The sequence below is a fragment of the Strix uralensis genome, chromosome 10 (assembly GCF_047716275.1).
Source record: "Strix uralensis isolate ZFMK-TIS-50842 chromosome 10, bStrUra1, whole genome shotgun sequence".
In the NCBI taxonomy this organism is placed as follows: Eukaryota; Metazoa; Chordata; class Aves; order Strigiformes; family Strigidae; genus Strix; species Strix uralensis.
The window spans coordinates 5691243-5705794 of record NC_133981.1 but is presented as its reverse complement, the minus strand read 5'-3'; the positions used below and the strand labels follow the sequence as shown (position 1 = coordinate 5705794).

At 43.1% G+C, this 14552-nt stretch overlaps 1 protein-coding gene across 4 annotated transcripts in view; it reads left to right on the top strand.

Moving 5' to 3' along the window:
- The window catches only part of CADPS (calcium dependent secretion activator), a 221290-nt gene that overhangs the window by 141789 nt on the left and 64949 nt on the right, over positions 1-14552 (top strand). For 2 of the 4 annotated variants that reach the window (XM_074879022.1, XM_074879021.1), the window contains 5 exons: positions 7332-7433; positions 8367-8430; positions 9197-9320; positions 11722-11790; positions 12659-12676. In XM_074879022.1, the coding sequence (XP_074735123.1) occupies positions 7332-7433; positions 8367-8430; positions 9197-9320; positions 11722-11790; positions 12659-12676 (377 nt within the window). The remainder of the gene's footprint in view (positions 1-7331; positions 7434-8366; positions 8431-9196; positions 9321-11721; positions 11791-12658; positions 12677-14552) is intronic. The other 2 variants (XM_074879023.1, XM_074879024.1) reach the window with 2 other exon arrangements.

The window sequence follows — 14552 nt, the reverse complement described above, 5'->3', positions numbered from 1 at the left end:
TATCGTGTTTGCGTAAGGTCAGGCAGCGAGACAACAGTCGCTCGCAGTCAGCGGGGAAGTGCAGGCAGGCTGCGGTGCGGATGCTGAGGACAGCCTGAAGGTCAAGGCTGACAGGATGACAGGCATCAGCGCGGGGACGATGCCTCCTCGCCTGTCCGGCCCCCGCCTCGGTGGCACGGCTGCCGCACAGCAGCCGGGGTAGGAGCAGGATGGCTGCTGGTGGAAGTGCACCTCCAGCTTGGAGCTGACCCTGCGGCTGCAGCAGGTGAAATGGTCAAAATGGGATTTTTGGGGACGTTTTGGAGCCCTCTTGCTTTGTATGTCAGGGTTTGGTCTCCCCACTTCCTTTGGGCTCATGTAGCTTACTCAGACCCCTGAAAGGCTGACGACATCTCTCCAAACCAAGGCTGTAAATCACTTGCTGTTTGCATGAGCGTCCCCTTAATTTTTCTGTGAAGTTCATCCTTTTCCAAGTAAAAATGCAGTTAAATGTAAATTCCTTGTCCTAAGTTTCACCTCCTGCAGATACCTGAATATGTAACATGCAGGCTGTCAGGAAGGCAGGGACCAGCCAAAGATTGCTGAATATCCTCCTGATTTTCTGATACCCAGGTACTGGTTCTTCACTAAGACTGAGGAACTTGAGGCTTTTTCACTGGTATGGTCTCTAGTGAGTTGATAACAGGGGTTTGTCCGCTATGTATCACTGGATGCCTTCTGTAAAGTCCTGCCATTATGAAAACTGTTGTGATTTCTGATGTATTCACCTATGTGACAGGTAAGAAATGCATAGCGTTATTCAGACATCCAACAACACACGCTGTGTGTTTATTGCTGTCTGTTTGCATTTGGTATCACCACCATAGTGTCGAGGCTGTTGCTTTCCTTTATCGATAGTCCTCCAAAAAATAGTGAAGGCAAGAAACAGGAATGGTTTTAAGAGGATGTCATGATTTGGGGTAAAATTATGAGAGGTTTTACATGATCGCCCAGGTCTTTCCCTGCCTTCTGTTTCCATGTTTGTGGCTGTCCTCACGTTGGAGGGCTATGATGTACTGCTGGTGTCGTTCGACACGCAGAGAAGTGATGTGTTAGAGGAGCCTCACTGCTTCCCTGTCTGTGCACAGGAGAGGTGTTGTGGAGCAGAAAGTTGAGGTCAGCTTTCCCAGGCCCAAAGTTAGCACCTAAACCTTGAGCAGGAGTTCTTGCCCCTTTCGAAGGAGTGGCTTTCAGGAGTGACCTTGGTTTTACATGTGCCTTTTCTGGATTTAGACATATAGTAACTACATTTTTAAATTTTATAACAAAAAAAAAGACTCTCTGTGCTCACTCATCCCAAACTTTTAGAAATAAGACTAAAATATTGACTGTGCGCGTGCTAAGTATTAGCAGACATTGAGCAAAATCAGGATGCCAGACCGAATCCCCTCCAGTCTAATAACAACTGAACAGCATAATTCTCTGCGAGTTGTTATATGACTATTTGCCCAAGGTCCAAGCAGTTACAAGTCTCTCTATTAATTAATTTGGTATATTAGTGACTTGCCCTTTCATCTATAAGCTGTGTTTTACAGCATCGAACTTGTTTTCAAGAAGTAACTCTTTCATTAACATTAGCATTAGCTTTCATTAGTTTTTTACAGCCGTAAGCGAGCAGATACGATGTTATTGTCATAAACCTTGAGGAGTTGAAAAGCCTACGTAACATATTTGTAATTTTTCCCATTGTATTCTAATACATATCTGGCTGTTTCACATATAGGCAAGATTTCCATACAGCTAGTTAAAAAACCAAAACAGGACATTTTTGGTCCCTTAAAAGAAGTAGGAAATATATGAACGCTTTATCACAGTGTCTTCATATGCTTCCCGCAGTACTTTGTATTTAGTTTCCACATCTCATTCAGATCAATCGCCCTGGCTGCAGTAAGGCAGGTTACAATCTGGCAGGGCATAACGCCGTAACCTTTCGTTAGGTGCTGGCTCCGTGTCCCGACCAGCGCCGGGATGAGTCCGCGGTGACACGGCGTGCGTTAGGGCTGTCTGTCGAATAGGATCTGGCATCTGTGCTGAAGGGCGGTGGGTTGCCAGCCACCAGCAGATAACCAGCCCTGTGCGGCCGGCTGACGTGATTCATTACAATGGGTGTAGGATGGCAGTGCTCAGAAACCATCCGGTTCAGCCGCGGTGCGTCAGGGGTGCAGATCGCACATGAGATGCGATGAGCCGTGACTTGGCTCGGCGCTGCGGCGTGGAGGAGAGCCCAAGCTAAATGAAGGCAGGAGTTGGGAGGATGAAATGGCTCCCATGCTCTGCAGCATCTTGAGCGGGTGGCTGGGGCAGCGCCCAGGAGAGCGGGCGGAGGGCTGGGCTGAACAAAGGGCTTTCAACCGGCATTTTCGCGCACGGTGTGAATCCCCAGAAGAAAGGGGAGTCGGGGAAAATCGATGTTTTGCTGAATAAGCTTTTTTTTTCAAGGGGTCTAAACAGGTGGGCTCTTTCAGGTCAGATTTGCTGGGGGAGATGTAGGAGGCAGCAGGCAGGCAGCTGTGATCCTGCCCACATCCCCAGAGCCAGTCCCTGTGCAACCGGTGGGACTTCGCGCAGGCAAGTCTTCCTGCAAGGGATCCTTTGAAAGCCTATCCTGACACATGCCGTCCAAGGCACTAATCATCGATGTTTACTGTATAGCTCATATGTGCTGCACCTGGCAACCAGCAAGGGAGCTGAAGGCAGCACGTGTTTTATATTTGAGTTGTTACTTAAAAAATCAAATTATTTGCATCAGTTTTTGACATTGTTTTTTTTTCCTTGGCTCTGTATGCCAGGGCTCACAGTGCGTGCAAAGATCTGTTTGCTACGTGTAAGCAATATTTTCCCCAGTAAAAAAAAAAGTGTAGACAAGTTAAACATAAAAGGTGTAAAAGATGATATGTCTTTTCATTTATAAGCCGCCATGGTATTTCATACAGGCTTATGTCAAAGAGATTAACCCACTGGAGCTATACTGTATATTTATAATTGCATACAAATGCATGCTATTGCTTCATATATTAGTCTTTGTTAAAAAATCATTTTGATATATTTGTTTTAGCAGCATAAGTAGCCCTGGGGGCACGGGGTATAATTAGAAAAGGGCATGGGGGGAGGCGGGGCTTGCAGAATAAAGCAGTGGCCTTAGGATCACAGGTCCTAATTACAATTTATAATTAAGCCCAGAATTTGCACAAACCATCTAAGCTCAACAAGGACTATCATTTTTGCTGTTTAAATTGCTACCCTTTTTTTTAATTTCACCACCTGCTTTGTTGATGTTGTTGTTTTCGTGGCTTAAAACTTCAAAACAAGGGGGGATTAGGAAAGTGGCATTTAAAACTTTTCATATGAAATATTTACAGTGGGAATTTACTAGTTTAGAGCCAACATAGTGAATCTGCAGCAGAAGGAGTGATCTGAAACTTGTTTACTTATAATTAAAAATCTCCTTATTTATTTTTCTTGCCTTTTTTGCCCTTCTGCTTCCCTGTCTGCCCACAACTTCTGCCATACACCTCAAGTGTCCGTGAGCAGGAGCTACAGAGACTTGAACGAAATTGTGTCTCCACACAGATGGAGACATTTATGTTGTTTGTTGACCCAAATCCATAGACCCAAGTCCATTTTGTCCCTTGTGCAGCTGTATAGACCATGTGCATACAGAACTTTTTTTCATCCTTTTGCTCTCCTCTCATTCCCCATCACTAGTTCAGAGTAATAACGGTTGCATATGAGAACATCCGTTTCCTCCAGCTGCATTTTAGCTAGCCTTGCTGCAGAAATGCTGCTCGCTGGAGGAGTCAGTGCTTCTGTCCATGAGATCAAATAGCAAATATCAAAGTTGAGCTGGACACCTTTCTGAAAACAAAATTGCCAATAAGCATCAGAATGAGCTGGTGTGACTCGAGCTTCTCCTGGGGATTTTTTTCAGCCCCATCAGCCATGTACTGAAATTGTCTAGAGCACAGAAGTGAATCTTAAATTATAGCGATGCTAAGCTATATACCCTTTGTGTTCCTGCAAAAGGGAAAATAAATATGTTCCCTCAAAAAGATTACATTTTCAATGTATATTTGACTTGAATATTTAATTAGGTTTCAAAATTATCGAGCTAATAAATTAAGTGCAAGGCTTTGGGTAGTGTTTTTCCAGTTCTATGTATATCCTGCATTTGTCACTAATTAATGAGTTCCTAATGCTTCAGCTTCTGGGAAGATGAGCAACAAAGATTAACATAACTAGTGAATCCGAAGATGTGCAGCTGGGTGATACTATTTGAAATTTGACAAAAACATTGGAAGTATTATTATTTGTGACATGGCTCAAGATGGGGGATTGTGAGGAAAGCAAAGATGACAGAACTGGTGCTAACCACTGTGACAACAACTTGAAAAGCAGCCGACATGACATCTTTCCTATCATGCTGCCGAAAATGTCAACTTTGTGAAGGACAGTGAGAAAATGGTTTGCCGAAAATTTGAAAGGTAGATTCCAGAGATGCTCATCATGTCAGATGCAATATAGTCCACAGCTGGGTGGAAAGGGAGTCCTTGCCGTGGTGATGGCTCTCGGTTGGCAGGCCCTTCCAGACATCCACGCTGCTCCAAAAATGGCTACAGCTGACCTGTAGATTGTCTCAAGTTTGCAGTAGCATGATACACAAGAGCGGCGTGTGTTTACACCATGCGGCGGGCCCTGCATGGAGGAAGCGGTGGCCAGAGTCACCGGTTTTGATGTCCTCCTGGCTCACAAAGACCCCAAGAAAGGCAAAGACCAGGGGGTTAAGCCTACATGGTCTACATGCACCTCGGTGGTTGGGTTGTCATCCCTTGGGGTGTTGTGACTTGGGCGAGAGCCACGTTGGCCCGAGGTTCCCTCTCCAGAGCCCACCCTTCATCTTTGTGTGGGTCAGTGTTTTCAGAGAAATGCTTCCAGAGCTGCCACTGCCCGGCCGGGACACGACTGATGGTGTCACGTCGGCCCATTTCAGGTGTCCACCACGAGTCGTTATGTGGCGAGCACTAAGTAACCGGTTCTGGCAAAAGCGAAGCCCTTTGAATACAGTGAGAGACTGCAATTTGTATGGAAGGGCTGCAACCCAACCCGAGCTGTCAGATCCTGCCATTAAATCTCACCAGTTGAGGTTATTGACCCAGCAAAGGGTAACATAACTTTCAGACCATTTCCAGTCCACCAGCAAATCACTGCCAGGACAGGCGGCTTTTCCTACCTCGTTTGTTAGCGCTGATACAATTAACCTAGTGACACCCTGTGAGCTGGTATGGGTACAGGGAGAGAACCGAATGCCAAAAGTCAAATGAGGGCTTCAACCCTGCCCCTTAATGTGCAGCAGTTATTGCAGTCTGCCTTGAATTATCTGCTCTTCTGCTTGGGAGCAAACCAGGCGCTGTGAGGTGCACAGCATCACAAAAGGCATGAACATCTCTCTGTGAATACTAAATATTTTATGGAACTTTGGAATAAAAATATATTAAGCATGTTCAGACATTAATTTTTGCTCGGTATCTAATTTGGTTTTTTTGTGGCTTGCTCATTTCTTCAAAATAACTAGTCCTAATTAGGTACTAATGAGACCAGATCCATACTTCCAAAATTGTTTATGAAATGTGTTCCCCAGCTGAGACATTTTATCCAAGTTTCAGCCTAAATCTTTTTAAATTTTTTTTTCCCTAATACACAACTAAATTTGGCAAATAATCAAGTAAAGATTTCTGATTAAATGCTGTTTAAATTTAAATACATCCCCTGGTATCCAAGTCTTTTTCTGTGTCCAAGTTGCAAGTTTTATTTAACGTATATTTAGCTTTAAAATTTTGCAGTAAATATCATTTACGGTTTGCAAGTTCCTGTTCTGAAATGTTTTAATGGTTTATTCACCTGTGTTGGAATATCAGAGTTCGTATTTATGATATTAGGAGCTTACTAAATGCAGGGTCAAGGAGAAGTGATTGTACAGATTTTATAGCTTTTAATTTTTTATAGCTTTTTTTAAAATTTTAGGGCCTTTGATTCTTTAAGAGGAAAATAAAGCCAACCAATTAACCCCTGACAGGAGGTTCATTAGAAGCTTTGTAATCCCTTGCCAAGTCTTTTGTATAGCCAAACCAGTCTAGTACTGCGGATTTATGCAGCTTAAGCTGAACACTGGAGGAGGCCTTTAAGTAAGAACATTTGTTCAATTTTAAGACGTCTTACATTACCTAAAGAGCGCCTGTGCCAGCAGAGTTGCCCAGGAGTACAGAAATCCGTAGACTTTGCTCGCCGGCAATGGGAAGCGGTGCCGTTGATTGTCAGCCTGGCCGATTCCTTTGGTGGATGGATTAGACTCGCTCTCTCCTCTCGCCCGGGATTCTGCTGCGCGGCGTATTTTGCCGTGTGGGTGTGGGGGAGAAGGAGGGGATTGCTGCTTTCGGCTCTCGGATGGGTTGGCATCGGCAGAGGTACAGGGTGGAAGAGCACAGGGACCACCGCATCATCCAGCCCCGGGAGAGCTTCGGCAGGGTTCGCCTGCACACTGTGCTCTGTGAAAGATGAGAAATACCCCAAGGCAGCAGGACCTGGGTGTCTCGCAACGCGCTCCTGTGCACTCCTGAAATACAAGAGTGTTGTAAACAGTCTGAGAAAATCCTTGATAAAATGTATCAATGTGTTAATTTTTCTAAATTAAAATTAAATGACCAAAAAGGCATTGCATTTTCAAATGCAAAATGCATGTTGCTCTCTAGGCACGTTTCAGCAGCATGTATTGAAGATGGTTCACTTCAGGAAATCACTATATCAGGGTGGTTCAGCGGTTGTGAAGGAGTGCAGAATTTTATATTTTGTTTGTATATACACCTGTTGTCAATATTCTTTTATACCGTGAATTGTGTTAAATTAGCAGCTGAATTTTTCTGCAGAAATTCAGTCCCTATTTTGCCAGCAATGGACCCAGTCCTGAAGTGAGAGGTGGCATCGTGCTCCCTGTCATATACCTGTATTTAGGGGGGTTCTGCTTTTTTCTGAACTGAAAAATAAGGAAAAATAAGAAGGGAGGGGGGGGTTCCACATCTAAATTATCACTCTGAGAGAGGATATTTCTTTATTTGTTTATTTTTGATACCTCGGCAGTAGTGCTGCTGCAACCACCCGTGTCTCAGTGTGGCGCATCCTCTGTCCCGGGTCTCAGAGTTGGTGACATCCCTTTCCGAACGGGCAGCGCGCTGCGTGCTGTGGGGATGCGCTACCAAGGTGGTGAGGTGGAGTCTGAGTCATTCGTGGTATTTCTCCTCCAGGCCTGACGGGATAGGAACTGTGACCGTAGACGAGAAAGAGCGTTTCGAAGAGATCAAGGAGCGGCTTCGCTTGCTTCTGGAGAATCAGATCACGCATTTTAGGTAAAGGCAGAGAGCCCAGACGGAATGTGAGAGGACTGATTTCCTCCCAGCTCCCTCCTATAAGAGGGAAGAAGACAGGTTTTGAACGCATACGGGAATTTTGCATAAGTGGCACAGACCTACACAGGGCAGTGAAGCTTCCACTGTAGCACGTTTGTAGCCGGAGAGTGATTTTAAATATATAACCTTTAAAGGATATTTCAAACCGTCTTGCTCCCATAGGCGGCATGGTAACGCTGTGGATTTTTTCTAAAGTGTAACAACAACAAAAAAATCCCTTATCCTCTTATTTCTCTTTTCCCCTCTGCTCAGTTACTACCCATTTATTTTCCCTTCTCTGTAGTATATAGACAGGCAGGGCTCTCTGCAGGAATGTCGTAGATAGAGAAAGGACGGATACTGCCCCCACAAAAAGGGATGAATGGCCCCCTGTGCACCAGCGGCGTCCTGGGCAGGTTGTGCACGTTTGCACGCAGATGGGTGATGTGCATTTGCACACAGAGTCCCTGCGGGAGCCCCTTGGAGCTGCCACTTGCCAGGGACAGTGGCTAGTTCAGCCAGTTACCTACAGCCTGGTGCATCGCCAGGTCTCTGGCTGGAAGTAAATGTCTTTTTCAGAGGGGCTTTTTTTTTTTTTCCGTTCTTACAAGGAGATGATATTTAACTCTCTCCTATGAGATCTAAAAACTCTCCAGGTGACACCCAGATTTAATAAGCTGCTAAAACTATCAGCTTATTTCTACCCTGTATTCTGTTTTGCTGCCTTAGTGTCCACACCATCAAACCCTTTCAGAAAATTACCTTGTAGAAAGACTGCTCAATCCAGTCAGAGGGACTAGATCGTGGCTTGGGCATATTTAGGAAAGCATCTCACCCTGGAAGGGCTTGTTCACATGCACCTGGTCTGATGTTAATGTGATGTGGTTTTTCTAGGTACTGCTTTCCATTTGGCCGTCCAGAAGGTGCACTAAAAGCTACTCTATCGCTTCTGGAAAGGGTAAGCATAAGAATAACAGAGAGTAGTTAAAATTACCTGTATTCATGTATCTTTCTATCCAGAAGAGCTTGAGGAACTGTTGTTTTTGCATAGGACATGTAATTAATCATAGTTAATATTGAAATGGGGGGTGTTAGGTGGGGCTGTTATCTCTCCTGCTTCAGCTCGGAGGCCAGCGTGTGTCTGGCCACTAAAGGCAGCGCAGCCTGCGGCTGTGTTGATGGTGGAGGATCTCGCTGGCAAGCATCTACACGGCAGACCCTTGTAAGCGATGCCTGGCTGCTGTCCGGTGCAATTCCCATCTCAGGGCAGGCTCATTCCCCTCAGGCATAGGAAACCTGCTCACCATCATCCTCCCTGTCCCTATTTCTGCCTTCCTGCTGCTCCCACATCCTTCTCACCTCTGTTAACACGCAGTACGGCCAAGGCCAGACCTAAACCCAAGTCAATCACCAGAGCCCGGGAAGGGCGTAACATTGTCTGGCACTGGGAAAGTTGTGGTAGATCTTAATGACATGCCCTAAAAAATCAGAAGCACAGCTTTCAGGGCACACCACAGGGTATAGATGCAGAAGGCGAATAATACAGCAGGGGTAGGTCCCATGTCTCAAGCTGGCCAAGGTGACCTTGTAGCGGATCCTGCATATTGTTCACATACCCCGAGAGCCACGCAGCACTGATGTAGGAATGGATGTATGTGCTGGGCTTGGAGAAAAGCAGTTGTGTGTGCCCGATGCCACAACAAATCGGATTTTCTTGTGTCAAGGTTCTGATGAAAGACATAGTTACTCCGGTCCCTCAAGAGGAGGTAAAAACAGTCATCCGTAAATGCTTGGAGCAAGCAGCTCTAGTCAATTATACTCGACTATCAGAGTATGCCAAAATTGAAGGTAAGGCTCTTTCTTTGTGAAATTACAATTTTGTTATGTTTCTAGGCAGCAACTGTGGCTGGGAGCTATTTAAAAGAAGCTCATTTGCTATTTATTCACTTGTCAATAAAACTGATGTGATTCTGAATCATTTTTGTGGTGTTGGCTTCGGAAGCAGTTAAGAATGGAAGCTATGCAAAACGTTTCTTTTTCTGGAAAAGAGAGAGGAAACAGTTAAAAGGAACTGTAGCTTGGTGGTTTGTTTTTTTTTTTCATTGTTAGTGCATTTGGCCAGTGGTATAGTATTCAGACTCATGTTGTGGTTTTAAAAAACAAATTGAGAAATACTTGGGATGTCATCTTTGCAGCTGAAGGTATAGTGCAGCTAATTGCTTGTGACAGTGGAGTTCAGGAAACAAATGTAAAATAAGAAGCTGAAAAACTCTTTGATCTATGCTTAATCATTTGTAACCAATTTAAAATGTCTTTTTTCTGGGAGTATTTCATTGTCTTTGCAGTTTGCATAGCATTGCATCAGTGATCCCATACTTGCATCAGATTTCTTTCTTGTCACTCTAAATCTGGCATAGCTGATATTATTGACCTTTTAAGTTATGGGAGAATAATAGCCAGTGACCAGAGACACATGTAGCCATCAAAAAGACATTTTAAAGCTTGCTGGGGGATATGTGTTAGCTGAAGCTCTATGATCCAGTCGTTCTTTACATGTTAATCAGTTTATGTTGGTACCTTGTTGGCTGCTATTCCCAACTTGAAACTCCTACCCAACTTTATCCGAGCTCCCAATTGCTTAAACCTTGTATGTTCCAGATGAATGGTATGTTCTGCTCTAGACTTTGGGTTTCTGTCATGTGTGATGTGAAGCTTTCCCACAGCTGAGATTATTGTTGTATGCCTCTAGGACAATATTGAGAGGAGAAAAAAAAAACAAAACCAAAACTCCCTCTGATTTGTTCTTAGCTCTTGTTTACATGAAAAATTGGGTTATTATACGACAAATTGTACAGGTTCTGTACATGACATGTCCTCTCTTTTTCCATTTTTTTCTGTCTAACGATGCAAATTGTGTACCAGTGGTAATGAATTCATTGTTATGCATCCAGTGAGAAACACTTAAGAATTGGGCACTAAAAGGATGTTTATCAACTCTTGACTTGGTAATGAGTGACAAAAATAGAGAAGGAACGAAGGTTTCATAAGCACTGTATTATCAGTCAATTTATCGAAGTACTCAACTTCACAGGATATTTTAATTGGTGTATTCTGTAAAATGCAATGTTTAAATATACTTGACAAGGATGGAGAAGGACTGAGAATCAAAAGCAGCTTTTCTGTTGATGGATGCTTCTACCCAGGGCTGGCTCCCTTAGGTTCTCTGTGTAAATATCACTAACTCGTTGGTAAGATTTGCTCTCTTCTTTCAGATAAATCTATGCAAAAACAAACTTTATGATCTGTAAGTAAAAATGCATTCATTTCCAAAGTAGAACAGTTAGTGTGTACTTTTCCTTTTGTGCCTCAATTCTTCTTGGTTGTGTTAATTATCTGCCCTCTTTTTTGCACTGTGACTTTTAGGTCTGGGAATACTTTGAAGCAACAAACCTATTTTTTTCCAGCTACCTTTTCAGAGAAATAGTTCATTCCACACTACCTGCTCTCTTCTGCTTTTCTCCTCCTTTATCCGTGATTGGCCACAGCCACTTTTTGATACTATCTCTATAAAAGTGGTTGTAACACCAATTTCCAAGCATGCTGGGATTGTTAATTCGAACAACCCAACATCCGCCAGCTGCATGCATCAGGTTTTCTCTCATGAGCATAGTCCACTACATGTTCAAATACTTCCTTAGAAGAGCAACTAACAAATTTGCCTCAGTGAGATGCATTCCTGCGTGCCCATACATGGCTTTGAAATCTTGCTTTTGAAAGCTGACATTTGAATAGCCACATGTTTAAGAGAGTTTTGTCAGAAATGCAGGACCAAATCTGGCAGCAGTGCTTGAGGCTATGCTTATGAAGAAATACCTGTGAAAGCCTTAGATACTGAAGGCTGAAATCCTTAGTATCTCGGAGCCTTAAACCAATGAAATTCTATTTCCCTCTATTCATGACGTTTTGATCATTATATTCTTGCAAACAGTTCAGAGCAAACCTCTAGAGGCATGGTCACAGCCTCTCTTGTGACTCATGGGCATGCTGAATGGTTAATCCAGTAGATCTCCAGATTTAACCCTCCTTTTTTTTCTTTTTTTTTTTTTTCTTCCTTTTATCCTGTGTGTATCCCAAAATACTCTACGGCTACTTTTCTTTTAACCTAATATAAAGTTTTCCTCTGACCTATAGCCTATAACCTCTTTACCTCTGACCTAAGCCTCTTGCATGCCCAAATCCTCTTTTATAGGGAAAAAGAGAGAAATGTATGAGCATCCTGTCTTCTGCTTGGCCTCTCAAGTGATGGATTTAACCATTCGTGAGTACCTACCACCCTCCTCTCCATGCTGTCCTCACTCTTTCTGTTTTCATTACCTCAAGAAAGTCCAGATCCAAACCAACTCACTCTCCTTGCTTCAAGTCTTTTAGCATTGGCTTGTCTGTTGCTTCTGTCTGTGAAACCCAGTGTGAGAAGTCCAGTCACTTTTTATCAGCCTAAACCAGGTTAGACAATTAACCCATCTGTTTGTGATAAACTCAGATCGTCTGTGAGTTTTTTCAGTTCTTCTTTATGTCTGTGACCTGAATGCATTTTTACTTTGCTTCTGTGTAACCCCAATTTGTAAAGTGCTTGTCACTGGTACACAATCAAAAGGTAGCAGCTACATCGGGGAGAAGTGAGCTAGAGGTCAGATAAAGGACACTTGGAAAAAGCCGTCCCTTTGCCTGCGTATAAGATCTTTACCCAGTCCTGTGTATAAGATCGTATAAGGCTGTCCTTTCTCTGTACATCAGATCTTACATGTCTCCTGACTGTTAGCTCTCGAGCGGAAGGATGCGCTTTACTTGCTCTCCTCCTCGATTTTTTTACTGACTCCTTTGCACCGAGCTCTGGAGGGGACATCCCAGACCCGCTGTCACTTGGAGATCCCCTCTGTGTCCTCAGAGCTCACCCTCTCTGGTTTTCTATTTGTGCAGCGTTTTCTTTCACCTCTATGAAAGGAGCTTCTTTTGGTAACCCCATGCTTTGAGGGGGGCGGGGGGCGAGACGGGGCGACTTTTCTTCTTTTCAAATGTCATATATCACGCATAACTGGGGGGCTGTGCGGTCCACTTGCTCATTAATCCTGCATATCTGTTCTTGTTTCTCTCTTTTCTCTCCTTGTTGCTTTCTCTCTTTCATATAGAGAATCAAAAGGACGCAGGTGAACAATTGTATATGCATTATAAATTGCTAGGACTGTTGAGTTATATTTATTTTGTTTTCTTTTTTCATAGCTCCTTAAGATATGTACTCCTTCAGGCTGAAAATGGAGATGCATTAATACTTAAGGAGTTAATTTGTGCTGTCTACATAATCTCCTTTTCCTCCTTCCTTAGAATAGAGTGTAGATTAGAAATACCTTATGGAAATATAGTATCTTCTTAGGAGATAATTTTAGAGGAGATTCTAGCCTTTGTAAAGAGAAAGTTTCTTGTTTTCCAAAAGAACTGCAGTTCATTTTGGGTGAGAAAATGTTGGTGATTTGGCCGTTAATTTAACACACCTAACAAGCACATTTATAACTAAACTAACGTTCATTTTTGGTTTTCATATCTTCTGTTTTATGCCCTGATGGGAGGACTGGGTTTTTAATTTTTTTTCTTTTATTTTCTATTTTTTTGTTAATGTGTAACAAATGATCCAGTGGGACAGAAGTCATGTTTGTCTCTCGTTTATAACCTGTGGTGACATGTAACAAGGCAAAGGCTCAGCTCAAGTGCCTGTCTTTTCAGAAGGGATGGCGGAGCTCTGCAGCCCCTGTTCTCGTTTCTGTTGTATCCCACAGTCCTAGTTCAAAAGTCCTTGAAACCTGAACTGTTCATTTCTTTTTGTGAGTAGATTGTTCTGTTTTGTGGAAAAAGAAAAAAAAAAAAATCGGGTTGATTTCAGCTCTGTTTGCAAAGGGAAATTGCTTTTAAAAAGCAGCGAGAGAGGCTGGGCCAGGTTCTGCCCTGGCTTCCCCAGGCCTTCGCAGCTCAAATTTGGCCCATGATCTAGAGCTATTGCATGACAGTAAAAGTAATTTTGAATAGCAATAGATATTTAGGAAATGGAGAATAAGTTTTCCTTACAGCTATGAGGTGCAAATAAACAAATAGCAAATAGAACAATCCCAGCTATTACCATTAACTACAGAGGATTAAAGTGAGTGCAGGCTGCTATGCATTAAGCACAATAAATGCACTGAGCATCGTGCTGCAGGCACCAGCTCGCCACGTGCTTACGGTTTAGAAATTCAGCAGGATGTTTCTATGGCCCAGCTCATTTAAAAATCAAACTGCTTCTTCTCAATGCTTGGAGCAAGTGAAAGGACATAGGGAGTTGCAACTCTGCTGCTTCGTGCCCACAAATCTCCCATTGTCTTAAATGAAAAATTTTCAGGCAAGGTCAGCAGGACTCAACTTGAAATCAGTTCCTCAGCTTAAGTGGAGTCAAGAGTGCCTGGGTTTTGGCCTGACTTTTTATTTATTTTGCCAGAAGCAAGAACAAAAATAAGATACTGAAAACAACTTATTCTTAAACACACAGATGTCACCCTTTGATGTCCTTTCTCCTGAAAAGTGTGTAGTCTCTTGCCTGGCTTTAAAAATATTGAAATAGAACATTAAACAGAACACTACGCTAGAACAATTAAAGATTAATGATTTGCTTTAATTATTAATCAGACAAAACTACTAAAACTCAGATTAATAAGTGCAACCTCTTAATAAGTGTTCGTCTACTTATTATATACGTTGGGAATCCATTGTTCCTTTAGAAAATAATAACTTCTCCATCCCTTAAGCACAGCATTTGAAATGTGCTGCACTGTGTTAATGGTTGGACTAGATGATCTTCAAGGTCTTTTCCAACCTTGATGATTCTGTGATTCTGTGTTGGAGTGCCGAGGCACTGAGGGATCCCATGAACACAAGTGCCCTTTTGCACTGCTGGAGTTGAGTACAGGCAGCTTTAGAGCTGGTGCCGACCAAGGCGATAGTTGTCAGTTTGACAATTGATTGTGTTGAGTATAAGACTTTTTTTTTAGCTTTCAGACT